The following is a 20,410-nucleotide window of genomic DNA, read 5'->3' on the forward strand; positions in this document are numbered from 1 at the left end:
GGGCATTGAAAACATTTTCCTCAAGAAGGAAAACAGCAAAAAACACAAAGCGAAGGGGGAAACCCCCATAAAACAAATAAAAAACTTCAAACAAAACCCAGCCCCAATCCAGGGTTAGGAAAAATTGGAAGAGGGAAAAGAGGGCCAGGAATACTTAAAATTCAAATGGCCCCTAGACAATACAATTTGTGAAATCCCACTCCAGGGTTACCAAAAAAGCAGGTTTGGATACTGATTTGGCACATGTGAGAGTTGGTGCTTCTAGGATCTCTCATCAACAGGAGAATTTTTGAGTTCTATAATCAGTGAAGAACTAAGGACTGGCACTCTAAACCTCTAGGCAATGTTAACACATATAAACTGGGGATTAGCTCTTATTCTGAACAGTGATGGAAATTAACTTCTCTAAAAGACGTGGTGTCATCTCAGATACAGGAATATCATCAGGAGTGAGCCTGGTGGCACTGCTTTACACCAATTAGGTCTAGGTTGTAGATTGCAACAGGGTACATTATACACTCTAGCTTAGATAATAATCCATGTATTCCAGCCAAGCTCACAGCTCCTGAATTAGCTGGATACATATTACACAGGCTACGTTTGATTTGGGTGGTCAAAGTCAGTGGAGTTTTGAGTGAGCACTTTTGTTTGTGGTGGTTTTGGTTTGTTTTTTTTTTTTTTTTTTTTTTTTTTTTTTTTTTTTTTTTTTTTTTTTTTTTCAGTTGGTTGCTTGCTCTGGAGGGCTTTGGGGTTTATTTTTACAAAGTTTTATATTCTACTGATTTAGGTAACGTTAAAACTTGGTTACTCGTGCCCTACAGATACCCGAGACCCCTCAGCTGGTGCAGTTTGCACTTCTGAGAGCAGTGTCTCACTTGCATCTTCCCATCCCCTGGCTGCCAGGAGCGTAAACCAGACCCTTACAGGCCGTCCTGCTTGCCGACAGCGAAGGAGGGAGCAGTTCAAGGAGACCTAAATGTGCAAAGCTCCCTGCATTGGGACCAAAGAAGGCTTAAAAGCGAGAAAAGAGGGTAAATCCGGTGAATTCCCCCTGCTCCATCAGAGCCATCCCGCCCCGCGCTCGCCGCGCCGCCGGCGCCCTCTCGCGGCCGCTCGGGGCATAAACGCAGGCGCGGAAGCTCCGCACAAGGATTCACCCCCTTAATTAATTCAGGAATTAATTAATTCAGTAATAATTAATTCAGGAATTACGCTCTGTGTAACCACACAATTCTGCTTTACCTGAATCTCGCTCGCTCTTTGGAGACACCATTGAAAACAACAGGTTAGGAAATGTAACCCTTAGGTCCCCTTCACTAAGTTTCAGAAGGTAGAAGCTAGAAAGAAAAGGACTTACTCAAAATGTAAATAAAAATCTATCAGCTTTGAGAGTGGATTGGAGATGCAGGAGAAATTCTGGCTCAAGTGAACCAGAAATAAAACTGAAGCAGGAGGTAGAAAATGAAAGCAGAAAAAGGAGGGCATACAAGTAAAAATGTGAAGAAAAAAAGAATGAAGAAAAGGACTATTTCTCAAAGATATTTTATCATTTGTGTGGATTAAGGGCACATAACAAGTTATTGCAGGTCAGATGATATATGGAAACTCCTCAAACCTCTGTGAAACTGCTTCACCTTGTTGGCTGTTATCACACAGCATGGGAAAAATTTCACAGCACTCTACATTTCCTCTCCAAAGCAACTGGAGAACATTCTGGAATGAAATGACTGGATGAATGGACTCCTATCAAGTGGAACTGTACAGTCACTCTAACATTAGCACAGCCTCATGTTCCGACTGCTTTGGCATTCTGGCCCCTGATCCATACCTTTTCCTGTGTTGTGCCTCAGTTCTGTCCCTGTTCATCCTTTAGTTGCCTTTGGGAAATGCATGGATCTTTTCTTCTTAGTCTTGGATTTGATTGTTCTGCAGCTATAGGAGTACAGGAGCAAAGAGAAGTGAATGAAGCAGAAGGGCACAAAAGAAACCTCTTGCTATGTTGAAGATCATATCACAATGCAGTTTGGACTTTTTATGGGAAAAAATAGCTCTATGTACTGTAGAGCTAAACAAAAACAGAAACAGCTGGATAGCTGGTGTGGCAGCCAAACTGAGTGCACACACAGCTGAGAGCAGCCTGCACTCTCTGATCAAACCTTGATTATAATCAGGTTTTTACAGTCTGTGACACTGCAGCCTTGATTCTCATTGCACTGAGTAACAAATCTGACAGATGAATCACGGTGAAATGTTTTCTCAGTTGAAAAAGAGGTACTCTGGAGATGCTAGCAGTACAAATTCCCTTCTGTCTGAACAGTGACACAACAGAGACCTCGCTGGATCCCTTAATTGCTGTTATTACAAAATGTACTACAGCAGCACAAGAAGTTTCTTCAGTACAGGGTAGGAGAGGATGGGAGAGTACCTGTCAGTCCTGTCCTAGCTACAGCAGTCCTGGGAGCAACTGATCCCTCTCAGGGAGGAGACCCTGTTAGTTGGCAGTAGAGCTCAGCAAGAAGGAAGCTTATGAAATGGAGAGCAGCCACAGAGCCAGGGTTCTGCTGGGACAGAAAGGATGATTCTTTCCCTAGATTTCTTTTCCCATGTAGGTTTTGTAGGTGTTGAGTCCAGGCAGCCAGGGACAAGTTGCTGGAACAAGAGGGAGCCTGAAGGAGAGACACTGTCATGAAATGACACAGGAATCACAAGACAATCTGCATACAGAGCCATCTTTTCCTTCCTGTCCTTCTGTATCTACTGTCTAATTTCAAAACATTGTTTTAGAAACTTCATCATTCTAGTTTGTAATCTAATCAATCTCAAAGCTTACAAATCCTTTTCAATGTTCTTTGTGGGATGGCTTAATGAGTTTCCTTGTCTTTTACAGGAAAGCCCTAGATGTTTTAGTTTAATGCAGTCACCTCAGCTCGGTCTCCCTTGGAGGCACATCACACAATCTAGCAATTATGTAAGTTTTAATACTGGCAGCCCATGGGAAATTTTTACAGCTAAGAGTGGAAGATCAGATATTTTTACTGGCTTGACCATAAGATGCAGACAAGGGGAGGTGCAGACATTTGTGCCCTCACTGCATCCCTAGCCAGGCAGACACAAGCAGTGCCAGTGTGGAAGCAGGGTAACCATAAGGGCAAATCCTGACCCTCCCACCCCAAATGTGCCTAAATCCACGCTCCCTGGGGAGGCCACATGACCTGCTGTGCTCAGGCAGGTGCCATGGCACAAGTGGAGAGTTCTGGGAGTAGTTTAATCCATGGGTTCTCCACTTATCTGCAAGGAGGGATTCCAGCTGGTCTGAGTCTTTACCCCACTGCTCTGCTGCTGTGCAGGGCACCCACACCTACAGACTCCGCTCCTGGTACAGGAAAACCTGGAGAGAAAGGGCAGAGGGATGAACCAGAACAGGAAGACAGCAAATTGAAACTGAAACAGGGAGTCAAAAAGTGCCAGGCTAATTCTGTGGAGTTTACAGGTTTCCTGGCAGAACTGCACTTCATTTATGTGGTTACTGCAGCGGTAGTCTGTGGTGCTTATACATTTTACAGGACAAGGCTCTACATAAGTGCTCTCTGCTGTACACTGCTGCTCCTTGAGAATCTTTCAAGCCAGAATTAATGCAACCTAGATTGAAAGAGCCATGAAAGGACTTCAGCACCAGGAAAGAGATTAGGATAAGACTTCAATATAAAAATCTGATTTTACTTATCCCCTTATTCTGGTATTAGAATGCCAATTTTTCACAATTTCGGCAGTAAAGCTTAGCCATGAGTCTAGATCAGTAACAAGGATAAAAATCAATGACCCCAACACATACAATTTTAAATATTTCGAAAAATTTGCCACACAGCTTTAACACACCCTTTATGGATTTTGGTGGGTTAATTCCGATTTCATATTCATTTTACTGTACTGTAATTATATTCACTTCAATGGAGTTAAATCTAGCCTGCACAACCTAAAATAAATCTGATTAAAACAAATCCAGTGCCTATTTCCTTTTTATAGCAATACACCTATCTTTGAATCGATAATTGAAACAATCGTGCTTGACTGGTGATTATTCTTTCACAAGTATTATGCTTTCTTTAGTACAAAAATGGAATTCAAAAAGAATAATGGGGCAAGAAATTAAATCTGAATTTTCTCTGCATTTTAACCATTCACTCACGTAGTTTGTTGTCCTGCTGCAGCTCTGACAATTACATACAAGCAAATTGCAATTTAAAAGTCTTTAGCAAAGTAAGAGGTAATGTTTATTATCATGATTGAGGAATACATAAAAAAATAAGCAGCTTAGTAATATATAATCAAAATAATCAGTAAATATATTTTAATGGTGTACACTGAAGATTTTCATTCACAGGTGAAGATCAGTTTACATCACATTTCCATTTAAAAAATCAAAGTTGCATTATTTCAGGGATGATTTCCATATCCAGAGCCTTTACTGGCTGTTTCTTTCTTTTTTTCTTGATTTTTATTAATCTTCTTTCACCTTTTTTCTTATTGAATCCTAAAGGTAAACAAAGCAAGATTAGAAGACATCCAAGATTATCATAAATAAATGACAAGCTTGTTTCAATTAATCTTAAAAAAAAAAGAAAAAAAACATTGTCTTACCTAAAATCTTCATATGCCTGACCAATGCCAAGTTGTGTTATTGCTGTTCCTTTACACTGCACTTACTGTCCCTCCTTCTCTCTCTAGCTCTGTATCTCTCCTGATTTCTGTTTTCACTTGTCTGAGACTCCCAACTCCTACGTGTGATCAGGCCAATCCTTACTACCAAAAGCGGCAAGAGAATGTTTTGACCCGCACAATATTTACCTCTGAAGGATAGCCGGGGGCAGTATCACTTCCCATACCTTTCTTGCAGATCCTCAAACACGACTTTCTGGAGATGAAATTATTCTCATTCCCACCACAACCGCTGTAGCTAAATGGGCGACACCTTCCAGTCGAGAAGTTGTAGAAAAATCTTAATTCTTTGGCTCTGCAAAGCCCTCTGTCCATGGGGGTCATGCACAAGGATGGGATAGGAGGGGGTTCTGGAAGTACCAAAAACATAAGGTGAGACAACTGTAGCATTGCAGTTTTATGTCAATATTATTTGAATTTTTTTTGCTGGCCAATTTAATTCTGCTCTCCTGAAAATCCAAGATACTTGGCATAAGCATCTTTTTATGATTGCAAACAAATAATAGCACAGTAAAACATCATTCTGTCTTTGGATTGCCAGTGAAAGTTTACCTGAAAGCTATACCTTTACCTGTGTTGTGAGTGATAAAATTGCCATTTCTGCCATAGAAGAGAGCAGACAAATTAATTTTGAGGAGTTTCAAGTGAAGCATTTGTAGAAAGTGATGTGAAATAAATTAAACGTGGACAACTTGAAAAATATGGTGAATATTTCTAATAATTAATGGAGCAAATTAGTGCTAGGCATTCTGGAATCAAGGAGAAGGTAAAAGCATTTCCAGTGTAAGATTCAATATCTCAGTGCTGAGTCTGTTGAATGCCTACAGAAAACTTGACCTAAGTAACAGTGTCTGTCAGCAACCATTGAGCAGTTATAAAACAAGAGCCTGCAACTTGCAGAATAAAAAAACAGGATTGAATGCGAAGAACAAGTCCACAAATTAATGGAGATGCTGGTGTGTTAGTGCTGCTGGCAGGATTTTACCATTCCAAGGAGAGGCTGGTGGTTTGCTCCTTCAGCGTGGCTGCAAGTGAGAACTGAAACACTGGAGGATGAACCTGAGGTAGCCAAAGGACCTGGGCACTGCAACAAGCCCAGGAAGAAATCCATGCCAGAATTCCCAAACCTGCAAGAACTCCATCATCTATCACCCCAGAGTGACAAATATACAAATGGGAACTGATAAAATTGCTGCACAGGCTGCAAGAAGCTGAATGGGAGCCATTCTATCACCAGTTATGTGGGACCCAAAAGAGCACCATTTTTCCTCAGAAAGCAGCAGAACTGGGTACATAAATGCAATAAATGAATGCATAAATGCAAGTGTGAACTCTTGAAGATAGAAAGCCACACAGAAGGACTTCAGTGGAAAAACACAGTAAACATTTGAGGAAATCATTTGGGTTACAGCAAAGCTGGAGACATCCTGTGGTCACAAAAGTGGGAAGCAGATAAGCTGCTGAAAGCAAGAAGTTATGCATTAAAACCTGGGCAACGAAGGAGGCTGAAAAAATATCCAAAAAGCATGTGCTACATCTTAGGTGTCTTACTTGTGGTACAGCTGCTAAAAAAAGGTTCATCTGAAATGTATAATAGCTGAAATGGTGTGCTGAAAAAGTATGACAAACTGCTGGGAAAAGAAATAGAGTGGTGTGTTAGCAACATCATACTATTAAAAAAAAATCTGAAATTTAAAAACCGAATAATGAGTTGCTTTTTTCGAGATAGACTAAATTACTTTCAAGTTATAAAATAAGAACCTCTTAACTTCTTTTCACAATTGCAAGACTAAGTTTCACTCTGGGTTCAGAATAGAAGTCCACAATTGATAAAATCTATATTAAACCTGGTGGTTTTTTTATAATGAAGATGGTAGTTAAATTAACCAGGGAATGCTTTTGGTACTGCTCTGAAAACTCTTGAGCCTGGAGCTGATTTCATCTTTCTGTAGCTGGAGAGGATGTTAGTTTCCAAAGCAAATGTTCAGCATAGCTCACCTATTTAAACCTGCTAATTTCTGAACATACAAAGTATGCTCACCTATTTAAACCTGCTAATTTCTGAACATACAAAGAGCAGAAAGGCTTGCCAGTGAGCAAAGGGCCAAACAGCACAGGCTTGTTAATTATAACAGAGAATCCAAATACACACTTTGTAATGTACATTACTTATCTGTCATGTAGAATTCTCCAGGGAGTCCACAGTCCCCTCATGAAGGAGTTCCCTCAATGACTGCAAGATTTGGGGGAACCATGGAGCCAGCGATGAGGCAAGCAAGGACTGCCTGTGCATGTACGGTGCACCAGAGAGAGCCAGGTGCTATTCAGAATCCCTCTTGTATTCTTCCCCAAAAAATTATGTTATTCCTTGCCTATATTACTGTCACATAAATGCCCTAAATACCAAACACTGTTCCTTTTTTTATGTTCAAAATATCTGCATGTTCTTCACTTATAGATACAACCAGCCTGTGAAGAAAACCTCTTAATTCTGCTACCTAGAGCCATTTTTTCCAACAAAACAGTATTTTAAAATAAAAACTAAATAACTTATCATAATTTCCTCTATGCTGAAGAGTATAAAATTATAAATTTATTTGAATGTATTGATTACTAAAAGACTTGACTTCATGTAAGCAGAAAACATTCCCTGTGTCATTCCCAGTGTGTCTATTGGCAGGACAATGTGAAAGCCTGTGAGGCAGTGTGTAAACAATGTCACCAGATCATTACAGCAGGTGAGTTGTTTCTGTTCAGCTCCAGTTCCTAGTGCTGTATTTATGGATGTGATGGAACAGAAAATTGAGCTGTTATGCCTATTCTTGAGTTTCTCTCCCAAATTATTCCATTTCACAACCCCATTTTCCTGAGAGTTGTTGAAAAGTTCTCTCCTGCTTATTTTATGAAGAAAAAAGAAAGAAGTAAAAGTCCCACAAGCCACAAAAACACATAAAAAGGAACACATAAAAAAACATTGTATGGTTTAAGATTCAATTCCTATAATACAGCCCTTTGTTGAATCCCATCGCCCTGAGGTATAAACACATGACATGATCATAATCTCCAAAAAAATCAGAGATTAATCTCAGAATCTCTGAAAAATGCACATCCAGATACAGACCCATTTATCAGAAAGAGCCCCAAGCTCTGCATTGCAACAATAATCCTTATCCCTCAGGCTTTGCAGGGCTTGTGTGACAGCAGACTGCTAATTATTGACACTAGAAAACAAGTTTGGAATTATCTCGGGAGGAAAGGGAAAGTGCAGTGAGCACTACTTCTGCCTAGACATGAGTGTGTGACATTCATGAAGCTTCAGGTTTATTGCGAGATTTTCAATATGTGCAGACTTCAGCTCCTCATTTCTGGTTGCAGCAAAGCGAAAATAAAAGAATCTTCAAGTGGACAGGCTATTACAAAAATAACGAGTCATCTGCACTTGACAGTAATCCACAGGTATAAATTGGTGCAGATCCATTAAAGCAAATACAACTGTGCCAATTTATACCAGCAAAAGATGACCCTGACTCTGTACTCACAGGACCTGCATCCTTGTGCTATTCCAAATTTGCTGAGCTGAAAATTGACTTTTGATCCTGTGTCCCACTCAAATCTCACAAATCAAATGTAGGTATAGTGCTTGCAATTTTCTACCATAGATCACATGAAATGAAAGCTTTGATTCTTAGCCTCACTCTTTCTCAGTTTGCAGAGAGTAAAAGTTATTATAGATGTTTCAGCAGAGTGAGACCAGAACAACCTTGAATCTCTGCAGAAAGTTCATTGCTGAGAGTGCTAGAAACTTCATGTCTGTATCCATGGTTTGCTTTATTTGGTCATAGAACAGTTTAATCTTCTGAAGATCAAGAACTATATTGTAAATCTGAAAATCAGATATTGTTACAGAGTTACACATACCAAAAAACCCTTTTTTTTATTAAGATCAAGACGAAATATCATGTCAATTGTGACGTGAGGTATTCTATAAGAGACAACTTCTTGTAAGTTTTTTTTCATTTCTTAATGTAAAGTAACTAAATTATATTTAATTTTTTAAAAGATCTTTGAAAAAGATACATAGCCAGGCCAATATACTTAGCAAATAGAATTTGACTTTACATACGAGGTGAGGATCAGGGTGAACTGTTTGGGAAGCAGTGGCTGATGCCCCTCTCCTCAAGCACAGGCAAATTGATCTGTCACTGTAATAGCTTAGTCCTTACAGAAAGTGAAAGACAGTTACCCTGCACATTTATGTGACTTGTCTCTGCCTTGGAAGTTCACTTGATAGCTGCACCTCTAGAAACAGCAGCAATGGAGACAATATTCTCCATGTCTCTGTGGAGAAATCAGCTGTCAGCTTTAGCCTTCCCCTCTAGTGGGACTGCACAAAAGCACCTGATTGTAGCCCATTCCAGCAGCCTGAAGGGCACAAGCTGATAAACAGAACAGGAGCAGGAGGCTGCATGAGACAGACAAGGGCAAGACAAAGTCACACAATCAGGAAGAACCTGTTGGGTCTTCAGACTTTGCACTGAAATTCCCTGGTCCTTCCACGGCTGTGCTTCTCACCCAACCCCTTCTGCTACACTGACTCTTTGTTCCATCAATCTTCAGTTCTCTTTCTCATACCCTCAAAGTCTGCTGTGCAGGAAAATTCTCTATTGCTGACACAATCAAAACCCCTTCCATTTCCTCTGAGAAAACATAGTGAGGCATGCTCCTTTCCTGGTATGAGTTAGCTGTTTGGAGGATTCAGGCATTCATACTATGAATAAAAACCTTCAGGGAATGCCCCTTAATACCCCCAGACTTATTGCCAGAGCTGATGTAATTCACATAGTTTTCAGTAAAATAGGCTGCCAAAAGCTTTACTGTTTCATATTCATTCATTTAAATACCAGAGTGCATTGATGCTTCGCATGTGGTAAACAAACAACACAACTGTACAGAAACGTGCATCAAACCAGCAGTGCCTGTAGATTACAGTGCAGGCAAAAAACAAGGTACAGCACACACTCATGCTTTATTAGACATTCCATTCTAAGCAAAGAGTGCAGGAATGCCACCTACACACTTGTTATCTTACAGAACATACAAAATACAAAAACCTTAGTGAGCCTCTGTGTCATCACTCAGTCCTCAAAAGTGCAAGCAAGTGCAAAAGCAAAAAACCAACATAAATACTTGGTGAGAATGCTCAGGGTCTTCCCAACTGTTTGTTGCTTCCTCTTGCACAACTGTGGATCATAAAAACAACACGCTTCAAATTAAATCACCCTGTACAGTGTGAGCAAGCAGCAGCCACCTACAGTAGACAGTGTCCAGCTGCTGATGCTGTTAAAGCCTATCCCTCCTCAGCAAAGGTCCAGAGTCCCATCTGCATTTTTATAATACATAGTGCAAAAATACCTTGGAGCAACATTTTAAATTAATGAAATTAAAAGTAATTAAATTAACTAAAGCATTTAAAATTAATTCATACTCACTCTGATTAGACTCAACCCAAAAGTGAGTTTAATATGGTCACAGTGAAAATACAAACATTACAGTATTAAATATATTATACTATGCTATGTTCTAAAATCCAAATGTCATTCTTTTTTAATGGATGAAAGGAATTTAAATCAATTCCCTATTAGATCCTCACAAAAATATTAATTCAGATTGAAAGAATTATGCATCACTGCTTTTCCTCTTTGTATTAATCGAGCCTTTAGGAGGTTCACACTTTTTTAAAGAGAGACGTCAGTCTTCCACTTGCTGATATTTATGAGAGATCCACAAGTTGACATATTCTTTTGCTTTCAGTTTCTCTGCTTATCAAATCCTTTGGTTAAAATCAAAACCCATTCTTTAGTCTCAGGTATGTCAGTAAATGGGTTGAAACGGAAATGCAATCCATGTAAAAGACTAAAAACTGCAAAAGCTAATTCTTACCAAAAAAAATGGGGAACTGGTTGGGCTCCTCCTCTGGGGAACTCCTGTTCAGGGCATTGGACTTGTCATTTGGAGCAGCTGGCAACAAATTAACTAAAAGAAAAAAAAAAAAATAGAGACAGTTGGTGTGAAACAGTCAAGGGTGTAGACACATCCAAGCTCTGGAAATCAGCTGTGGTTGGTACCTGCTGGCCCTGCTCACACCCACTGCTGATGCCAGTTGCCAAGCAACATCTCTAAGGCCTGAAGGCTCAGGAAACTCAGGTTGCTGAAACAACTTTGCAATGGGTTCCTTTTTCTTCCTTAATTTTACTGATGCAAAATTTAAATCATACATAGCTTGGTAAGGTTATTTTTATATTGCCAGCAGACATTCTAACCTTTGCAATTGTAAGCCTTTTGCAAAATAAGTATTGCTGGCAAGAAAGTGGCTCTGAAGCTTCTTTTAATGTTAATGACTTCCCTGTCCTCAGGTATTTCCAGTGACATACAAATAAATGGGGAAAATCAGTGGACAAATCAAGGAACAACAAAGGCTTGATTATGAACAGCAAAAGGAAATTCTTACCAAAAATCCCAGGAGACTGGCTGGGTGCTTCTGTTGGGGAGCTGCTGTTCACTGTGCTGGGATGTTCTTCTGTTGGGGAGCTGCTGTTCACAGAGCTGGGATGCTCTTCAGCTGTAACAGCTGGCAATAAATTTGCTAAATTAAAAAAAAAATAAAAAAGAAGTGAAAACTGTTAAGAAAAACCAAACAAAAATCGGTGTCAATGACTCAGTATCTCAAAAATAAAAGCTTTGATCTATTTAGACCATGGCAGCCCTCTCTTCTTGTGTCCATGCAAATTTACATAAAAGTGTTATTTTAGACTAAAGTCATGAAAAATAATATTCTGCAGCCTTTAGTCCAGAAGGTAAAAGTGGAATCACAGCCCAGGAAGAAATGTTTCAGCAAATGTAGGGGAACACCACATGGGTCTATCTTTATAATCTAAAAAAAAAATCTTTAAAAATAAGCATAGTGGGTCTTTTCTACTCTAAGTGTCAATAAGCTCAAGTTCCCCTTGCCAAAATGACAGCTTATGAAACAGTGCTGGAAAAAGGCCCACTAGAGACAAGCAAGATAAAAAGGTCTGGAGGCTCTCGATGGGAAAATGTATTCACATCATGAATAAAATGAGGCACTTGGTGAAGGGAGAGGAGCTCTGAAGGTTACTGTATCCTGACGTAGAATAATTTATTGGAATAAGCAGGACAAGGAAGGAAATGACTGGTCTGTGGTCAGTCTGAATGGCTTTGGTAGCCTAAGGTGCAAAGCCAAGTCATTCCCAAGGGACACACATGTTCCATGTGTTCCATGAATCTTTGGTGGGAAGCTAGCAATACACAGTGAGTTAAAAATTCCTATATGGGCATCTCTTTCATTACAAGACTTGGTTTGAAAGGACTACTTGCAGACCTTTGGGTTAAAAACATACAGAAGTGTTTCATGGTACTATAAAGCCAAACAAATGGCAGATTTTAGGGTAGCTGTCATGAGAAAAGTAAAAACATAGGAGTCATGTAATATTCCTTAAATAGTACCTACCAATTTTTTACTCCGTACTTTATATTTTGGTACTTTTATTTAAAAATATGTATAATTGTTATATATTTCATATACAAATTACTGCCACCTCAGGGCACCCTAAATTGCCTTTTTTCCACGCAAAACACCTTCAAAACACACCATTTTTTATACAAGAGTAAAACGAAGAGTGATTAAAACCAACTCACAGCTGTCTTGGCAGGTAGTCTGGCACTCCTCCAAAGTCCTGAAGTTGTTCTGGTTTCCTAGGCACCCACCATACTTGAATGCCTCACAGAGTTTTGTCTCTTTGTTGTAGAAGTACCTGGTAAAATACCCTCGGCAGATCCCCGGCTCTTGGGCATGGAAGCAGAAGTCAGGCTGGCCTAGAAACAATCCTAAATGATCAACAGGGTGGGGGAAGAAAAAAACTAAAATGCATCCCAAGACAACAGCAGAACTGGAGAAAGTTTACAAAATAAACCTGTGACTTTGGGCTAAAATCCAGCTATAAAATAACTGCTGCTTTTTTGTGCTGTTTTTGTTCTTTATTTAATTGTAATAATATTTAATTGAATAATTATATGAATAAACTATTAAATACAATAATTATTATAAAACCCAGTAAATATAATTATATATAATATATTGTATTATACGATATATTATTTAATTATAGCAATTATTTATTTTGTTCTATATTTAATTATTTATATTTAATATAAACTGGATTTTTTATTTATATTTAATATAAACTGGAATTAAATTAACTGGAACATTAGAGAGCTATTTATTGCTCTGTTCATGTAGCCACTAAACTCCATCTTGAAAAATTTCAACTGATGAGTCCTTAAAATTCCAAAACATTGACGTTCTAAGCTGAAAATTAGTTTTTATTCTGATTTTGAAGAAAGCCTGAAACTCAGCTGGATCACTTGCACCTAAGTACACATCCTTGTTATTTATGTTTCACTCAATGTTAACACAAAGCAATGTTCAAATATAAGAAAAAAGGAAGAAGTTTTAAAATAGAACAGAAAAATTGCATCTAGCAGTGCAATTTGTCCTTATAAAAGGATACTGGAAGCAGGGAGACAGAGCAGCTATTCTACATTATTTCAGTCCCAGTTCTGAGTTTGCAATCACTAACTACAATATCAACCAAGGAAAAGTTAACAAATGAATATTGCATAATTTGACTGAATATCACAGCATGATATCACATCCTTTGGCAGGGAAGAAAAACACACAGCGATATGACAATCCCCAGAAGTCAACTCCTCACCATATTCAGTTTTTTCCTTAAAAATAGTATGCTTAAAATCATGGTAGCAATAATGAAATATATACAGGTTCTTGATAATAGATATTTTGAAATATGATTCTTGTTTGAGGTGACTTATTGAGAAAAGTCTACTTAACCATCATATAAGAAAATCCTAGTAGGTGTAACATATAAAGGCCTTGCTTAGCTGTGAAAATTCACAAAATACTGAGACTAAAATGGTGTGCAGCCAGCTGTCACTAAATATATATATGTATAGAACAATTACTTTGAAATTCCTAGCATTTTAGAATTAGGTTATCAATTTGCAAAGAAGTTAATCCCATTACACCTATTTTAGGTAGGTGCATATTCAAATTCATTGCTAGAACAACATGATTATTAGAGGGTATTGATGCACATTGAATTTATACAAAGTATTATAATAGCTCATAATGAGTGTTTTTCTAAGAATTAATTGGCAATATACTGCATTTCAATTTTTCTAATACTTCATGAACAGCAAAAAAAAAATAATTCACAGCATGCAAAATTAAATCACTAAAATATTCTTGAATAAAGCAACCAAATCAACTGTTTTCAGCATTCCTGAATGGCTTCATTTTGATTCTTCATTACAAATTTGTTTCTCTGCCAGTAAGTGTAATCCACAGTTCAGGTGCTCCACCTCTCTCACTACGCAAAGGCAGCACAGATTCTGAAAGCTAAGCCCACACGGAGCAATAACTATGAGAAATGTGTGCAAGGCACATGCTGTGCTTTCAGCTGAAAACAGAGGTGAGACAGGTGCCTAGACAGGGAGCAGCAAGGCTCCACCAGGAGTATCTGTTCCATCTCCTAGGAGCTCACAGACAACAGGAGCTGCAGAAAAAATTCTCTCAAACATTGCACAATACTGTGAGATAACACAATGAGATTATTAGATATTAACTGAAAAAGAAAGGCAGATAAAAATAAGAGAATGCAAAGTAGGCTACAGGATTATGACAGATTCTTAAAAACAGGTGTCTTTAATTTAGAATAATCTTATACTAAAATAGTTCTTGCAGGCTCTTGCAAATGAAATTAAGTCCAAATTAGCTGAGCTCATAGCTAACTTTCATAGTCACTTTTGAAGAGAGAGTTCACAAAGGCAATACAATCCTGACCACACAAACCAGTACTGTACTTCTAAATGCCACATCTTTCTCCAAGGACTTGAGATTCAAGACTACATTATTGGAAACAACAGCACATGAGCAATAATGCTGATGATAGCCATGGGCGGAATTTTATAGGATGTGTTCTGGTTTGTCATTAAAAGCAGGGAATTAGAGTCATCCCTTAAAGGAAGTAGTGCCAAAGACTGCAGTGTGTGTGGAAAATCAACCTTAGTAGGTTCCACATATAATCACAATTTTTTTTAACACATTAAGACTAGAAAAGACAGTAGAAAACAGGAAAAGAAAACCATCATCTCATATGAAAATATTCCAAATACCATTCTGTAAAGACAGGTGATCTGATTATAGTCTATTTCAAAATGTATTTTCAAATGTTTCCATTCCTGCAAGTTGCTAAGTGCACACCCATTCGAGAAGTCCTGAGTGGAAGGAGAGATGAAGGAGAGTAAGCAGAAAAAGAGGAGCTGACTAGTGAAAAAGTGTACTCAGGTCTGTGTTTGTGGAGTTCTGGCTGCCCACAGTGGGCCCCGTCCAGGTGCACATCTCCAATGTGCAAAGGGGAAGGGTAGGGTAAGCCTTCACAAGCTCTGAGTGTTAAAGTGAAATATCCTCATTAGGAAGAACAGTTTCCTCAGCAGACCAGCTGTGTTCCAGTAAGGGACTCCCAATACTTTAGCACTGGCTATTTTGGAAGTCTGGGGTATCAGAAATTTGAAGTTCTGTTAAAATTCTGTCCCTTCAGGAATGGGAAACTTGCTCCCTTGTTTGATTTGCAATTAGGGCACCTGGCCTAATCTCTGGTAGCTCCTCCACTGATAATGCTTAAAGAGCTCTGTTTCAGAGCATTTTTTCCCTACTTTTCTAAAAGTAAAAAGGTATTTAGTGCAAACCATTTAGCTTGTTGTCAAAATACACAATAAGAGCTCCCCATCGTGGCTAATTATACCATGCTTGAATCTCTGCCAAGTCCCTCTTTTTACTGAAGAAAAAGAATCATGATGTATTTATTCTGTGGAGAGGAGATTGCAGCTACCATCTTCAGTGACCACTACTGTCCTCAAATTCTTTGATGAAGACAGAAGAAGATTTGGCCTAAGAACTCATTTTAAACTGACATTGCTGTTTTTGTTAGAAGACAAATTATATATTGTTCTGAGCTAGCAAAAAAAGAAAATACATTCGTTATTGTCATAGAAGAATCTTACATTATGATGTAAATATAATTACCTTTCTTAATTTTTGCCAATGCCATCTTCTGAGGAAATTCTGCAAGATAAATAAAAATAAAAGTATTTAGCAAAAGCAGACATGTTAAGTCTCACCTGTGATACCAGTGTGTTTAGCAGTGACAGTGAGAAGCAAGAATACAGAATTGCTTCCTTTTGTTTTTTCTCTGTATTTGGGAAGTAGCACAAAAGCTCATTGTGGAGAACTGAAGTATCATTTCCTTTGTCTAGGAGGACCTGCTGTATTCGAAACTTGAAAATATAGCAAGTACTAAAATGAAATGATGCCAGTTTGGAATTGAACAGAGAAATTATTCCTCTTGCTACTGCATCCAGGATTCCACATCATGCCATCTCAGTCCTCAAAAGAGGAATAATTAGCAGACTAACAGCCTGACTGCTGTAGATACTAATACAGCTCATACTTTGGAGCAGTAAGGCTTCCCCCATCCTACCCAATTCCCTTTACTCTGCCAGCAGACATGTTAAGTCTCACCTGTGATACCAGTGTGTTTAGCAGTGACAGTGAGCAGTGAAAAGCAAGAATACAGAATTTCTTCCTTTTCTTTTTTCTCGGTATTTGGGATATAGCACAAAAGCTCATTGTGGAGAACTGAAGTATCATTTCCTTTGTCTAGGAGGACCTGCTGTATTCGAAACTTGAAAATATAGCAAGTACTAAAATGAAATGATGCCAGTTTGGAATTGAACAGAGAAATTATTCCTCTTGCTACTGCATCCAGGATTCCACATCATGCCATCTCAGTCCTCAAAAGAGGAATAATTAGCAGACTAACAGCCTGACTGCTGTAGATACTAATACAGCTCATACTTTGGAGCAGTAATGCTTCCCCCATCCAACCAAATTCCCTTTGCTCTGCCCTCTAGGGCCTGAGTGAAGCTTTCCTCGTGCAGTTAATGATATTAAGGCCCCTTTGGCCAATTATCCCCAGGTATCCCAGGGGGCTGTAGACGAAAACTTTGTCTGCATGGTTCCCTCCATGCACGATCTGGAGTGAAGAATTGTTGTTGCCATTTTTAATGCAGGAGCCTGGGTTTTATTGTATCAGCTCAAGAAACTGGGTATCTTAATTCAACACCAAGCACCTTTTTAAAGACTGAAAACAAAACTTCGCATTGTAGGAGACTGTCTAATCATAAAGCTGCAAAGGAGTCCAACGGCAGAGCAGATCATGCAATGTCTGAGAAAGGCCGCAAGTATTTTGACAGCTGAGAGAAAGGTGGCCAGCAGCTTCTGGACTCTGCCTTAGTCACCTTTTATGCATTGCTTCATAATTCTTGTTTTGTACTTTACTGCCCTTTTGAATCATAATTCTACCCTAGTTTTCTCTGGAAACCTGCTGATGTTATATTTTCAAAGCAGATCTATTGGGTAGAAATTCTGTCATGACACATTTTTCTTTCCACCTCTGGGACAATGCAGCTGTTACCCTTTAAAAAATATTAAAGACATGGCACGCACTTCAGAGTGATGTAGCATTTCTTTGAACAGGTTTCCAGTTTTTCCTATTAGCAGGAGGCTTGGCCCTCAGCATTTAAACCCATGACCTAAACACGGACACGCACGTCAGGCCATTTCACTAATCTCACTCAGCTGTCCCCTTCAGGGCAAAATCAGCAATCATACTTTGGCATGTGATCTCTACTCTTCTGGCAGAGAAAAGGAAAATTTTATTGTGAGTTTATACAGGCCTAGAATATCTTAATCTTAGTACCATGTCAACAGTGTACTTGCTTCTGGTTTCAGTCAAAAATCCAAATCTGAGTTGTTTTTCTTTTTTCTGTAAACAAAGTGTATTTCGTACCATGTCAACAGTGTACTTGCTTCTGGTTTCAGTCAAAAATCCAAATCCACATCTGAGTTGTTTTCTTTTTTTTGTAAACAAAGTGTATTTGTTAGTAGATACACTCTAAAAAATAGACATTAAAATGGCCATTGTGACCAGAACCATTTATCAGCAGGTATTTTCCTGTAGTAGTAAGCTTAACTAGTCTAAAATTTATATTCACTACCTTGAAAATTAAGGTCTTTGTTCAAGTGATGACATTTGTGAATATACTCACATCCAGCAAAAAATGGAGCCTATAGGCAAATTCCTCTTAGAAAGTACCTTTTCATTCCCTGAAGTTGTGAGTATTGGGCACAAGAAACAAAAAACACAGCTGATTTCTAGGAAGCTTGATTCAGAAGTACTCATCTTGAATCTGAACATTGTCTTGGAGAGCCTTAGAGTGGCCAGCCTGGGCTCTCTCAACTCTGACGTCCATCAGTTCTGCCTGGTGGCTTATTGATTCCAAACTGTTAACAAATTATCCCAATCTGGTAATTCCCTCATGCTGGCTCATTTATTCTTGTATTTGTTCTGAATATTGAAAATCAAAAGCTTTGACCCATTACATTATTTCTCCTGAATTTTTGCATACATTAGATAGCTGCACTTGAGCTGATTTTTGTCAGTACTGGTCTTCACATTCTTCAAAGTGATAATTTAGTATTTCAGATTTTTCTTTATTTCTAAGCACTTTTGTGTCACTCATACTCTCTCTTCAGACTCATTTCTATAGTCACTAAATAGTCATCTCCTACAGTAATAAATGCTGGAAATGTAAGTAAGATGAATACAACTATATACTACAATACTGCACAGACCGAGTTAGAGTTAAGAAAAATTCACAGAATTATACAGGGTTTTGCTGTATTATGTTAGCAAGAGAGATTAATTTAAAGGTCTACTTTGCTTTATGCCTGATGGCCTGCAGCACACTGTAGGTAACACCAAATCATTTTATCTGCTGTTATCCATCCAGAGAATACAGAGATCACAAGCCTCTGTTTCTCCTCTTCCTCCAAGCAGATCCAGCTTTTGGAAAGTCTTGGATCACTGTTACTCATACACAGAAAAGAGTTCATGGGCTGAGAACCAAGATGTAGACACTAAGCCAGTTCTCATTTTAAATAACTTTCAGTTTTATACTCTAGAGTTATGCCAAATATATGCCAGTACATGATTTGGTCTAGCAGATCTGTTCCAGATCCAACATGTGTGTGAGAATCAAAGTAACACCGAGTCCCTTCCAACTCAGCTTATTCTGTGAAAACAGCAACATCAGATGGAAGAAATAATGTGATAAATCTTCACTCACAACACCTGATTATTACTTTTGGACACTTCATTCCAAATTCTGCATCTATCAGCCCAGGCTTTTCCCTTTTATTCCTCTGTCTTAGATTTAAATTGAAATTGAGGGCAAACACTTCAAATTTCCTGTGACAGGAAGTGTCAAGTTTTGGATGAGATACTGGCAGGTGCAAATAACCCCACTCCAAGCACAGTAAAGATGCTGTGGGTTCTGCTGAAATCCCAAACCAAATATTAGCTGGAAACACCAAAAGCCAGCCTGGTATCAAAGAAAGAAGAGCTAATTCACATCCTAGACTCTGGGTCTTTCTGAAACTGAATGCTATTCAAGGAAACAATTTTCAATTTTTTATCATGAAAGACTACTCTTTAAACTTGGTGGAGTCATAACTAGAAACAGATTAATCATCTGTAATGAATTCCTTCACTGTTTGATTTTCTGCCCAGAAATGAGATCTGTTCCCACACAATCTTCTCTAAGGAAGATTTTAAAACCCATGACTTTAGTTTTATCTTACTTTGGTATTTTTTTAAACTCAGGTATGATGAATCAAAGACACAAATAATACAGTTTGGTGAAGGAACAGTGTTGTAAACAGCTTTTATCCTTACCAATTGCTAAAATACCAAATACAGGTAAATGAGCACCAAAATAGTAATCTGCACTTCTGGAAGTATCTGAGACTTCAACATAAAAAGAAATTCATTAATATAAAGGTTCTTTCCCTTTCCAGCCACTTCAGGAAGAGTTTGCTTAAGATCCGTTTCAGATCCAAGTAGGACAGAGGTTCCTGAACTTTGTGCGTGCTCTCATTTAGGGCAAAATGCTTTTCTTCATGTCTTCCCTTTTTTTTTTTTTTCTTTTATCTTGAAATGCTAGATTATGTTGTTTAGTACCTAAAGAACTGTGATTTCCACATACCTCTTTCTTGATGGGATGCCATTTTAATAATTAATATTATTTTAATATCATTACCACTGTGTTTACCCATGTATTGCATCTAGAAACAGAGCAAGGCTATGACTGATCCTTGCCATTTCTTCCCTGGAGCACCTCTGGTCTCTGAGGCTTATCAGTGGGATCTGTCCAGACACCACCAAAAGGTAAGTTTCAAATTAATCCTTGGAGTTAAATGCACTGGAAAATTGTCATCCACTTAAGAAAATCAAGTAGCGTTTTTGACTTTGACAATTTTTAGTGAAACTTTGTAGTATTTTTTTTTTCCATCCTGATAGAAAGAGCTTTATAAGCATACAGCTGTTTAAAAGCAAAACCTAACTGAACAGAAATTATGGTGGCACCAGCAGATCAGAAAAATAGATCTGAAAGGTAAATAATATCTTGAGTTAAT

General features: G+C 38.4%; 1 protein-coding gene across 10 annotated transcripts in view; it reads right to left on the reverse strand.

Moving 5' to 3' along the window:
• Positions 1–4,246: 4,246 nt before the first annotated feature.
• The window catches only part of TFPI (tissue factor pathway inhibitor), a 34,647-nt gene continuing 18,483 nt past the window's right edge, over positions 4,247–20,410 (reverse strand). For 7 of the 10 annotated variants that reach the window (XM_041487622.1, XM_041487627.1, XM_041487628.1 and 4 more), the window contains 6 exons: positions 15,899–15,937; positions 12,433–12,621; positions 11,225–11,359; positions 10,657–10,749; positions 4,884–5,066; positions 4,247–4,531 (listed from right to left, as the gene is read on the reverse strand). In XM_041487622.1, coding sequence (XP_041343556.1) covers positions 4,419–4,531; positions 4,884–5,066; positions 10,657–10,749; positions 11,225–11,359; positions 12,433–12,621; positions 15,899–15,937 — 752 coding nt within the window. In that variant the 3' untranslated portion in view covers positions 4,247–4,418. The other 3 variants (XM_041487629.1, XM_041487630.1, XM_041487631.1) reach the window with 3 other exon arrangements.

This window comes from Pyrgilauda ruficollis, unplaced genomic scaffold, assembly GCF_017590135.1.
Source record: "Pyrgilauda ruficollis isolate IOZ18807 unplaced genomic scaffold, ASM1759013v1 scaffold81, whole genome shotgun sequence".
Lineage (NCBI taxonomy): Eukaryota > Metazoa > Chordata > Aves > Passeriformes > Passeridae > Pyrgilauda > Pyrgilauda ruficollis.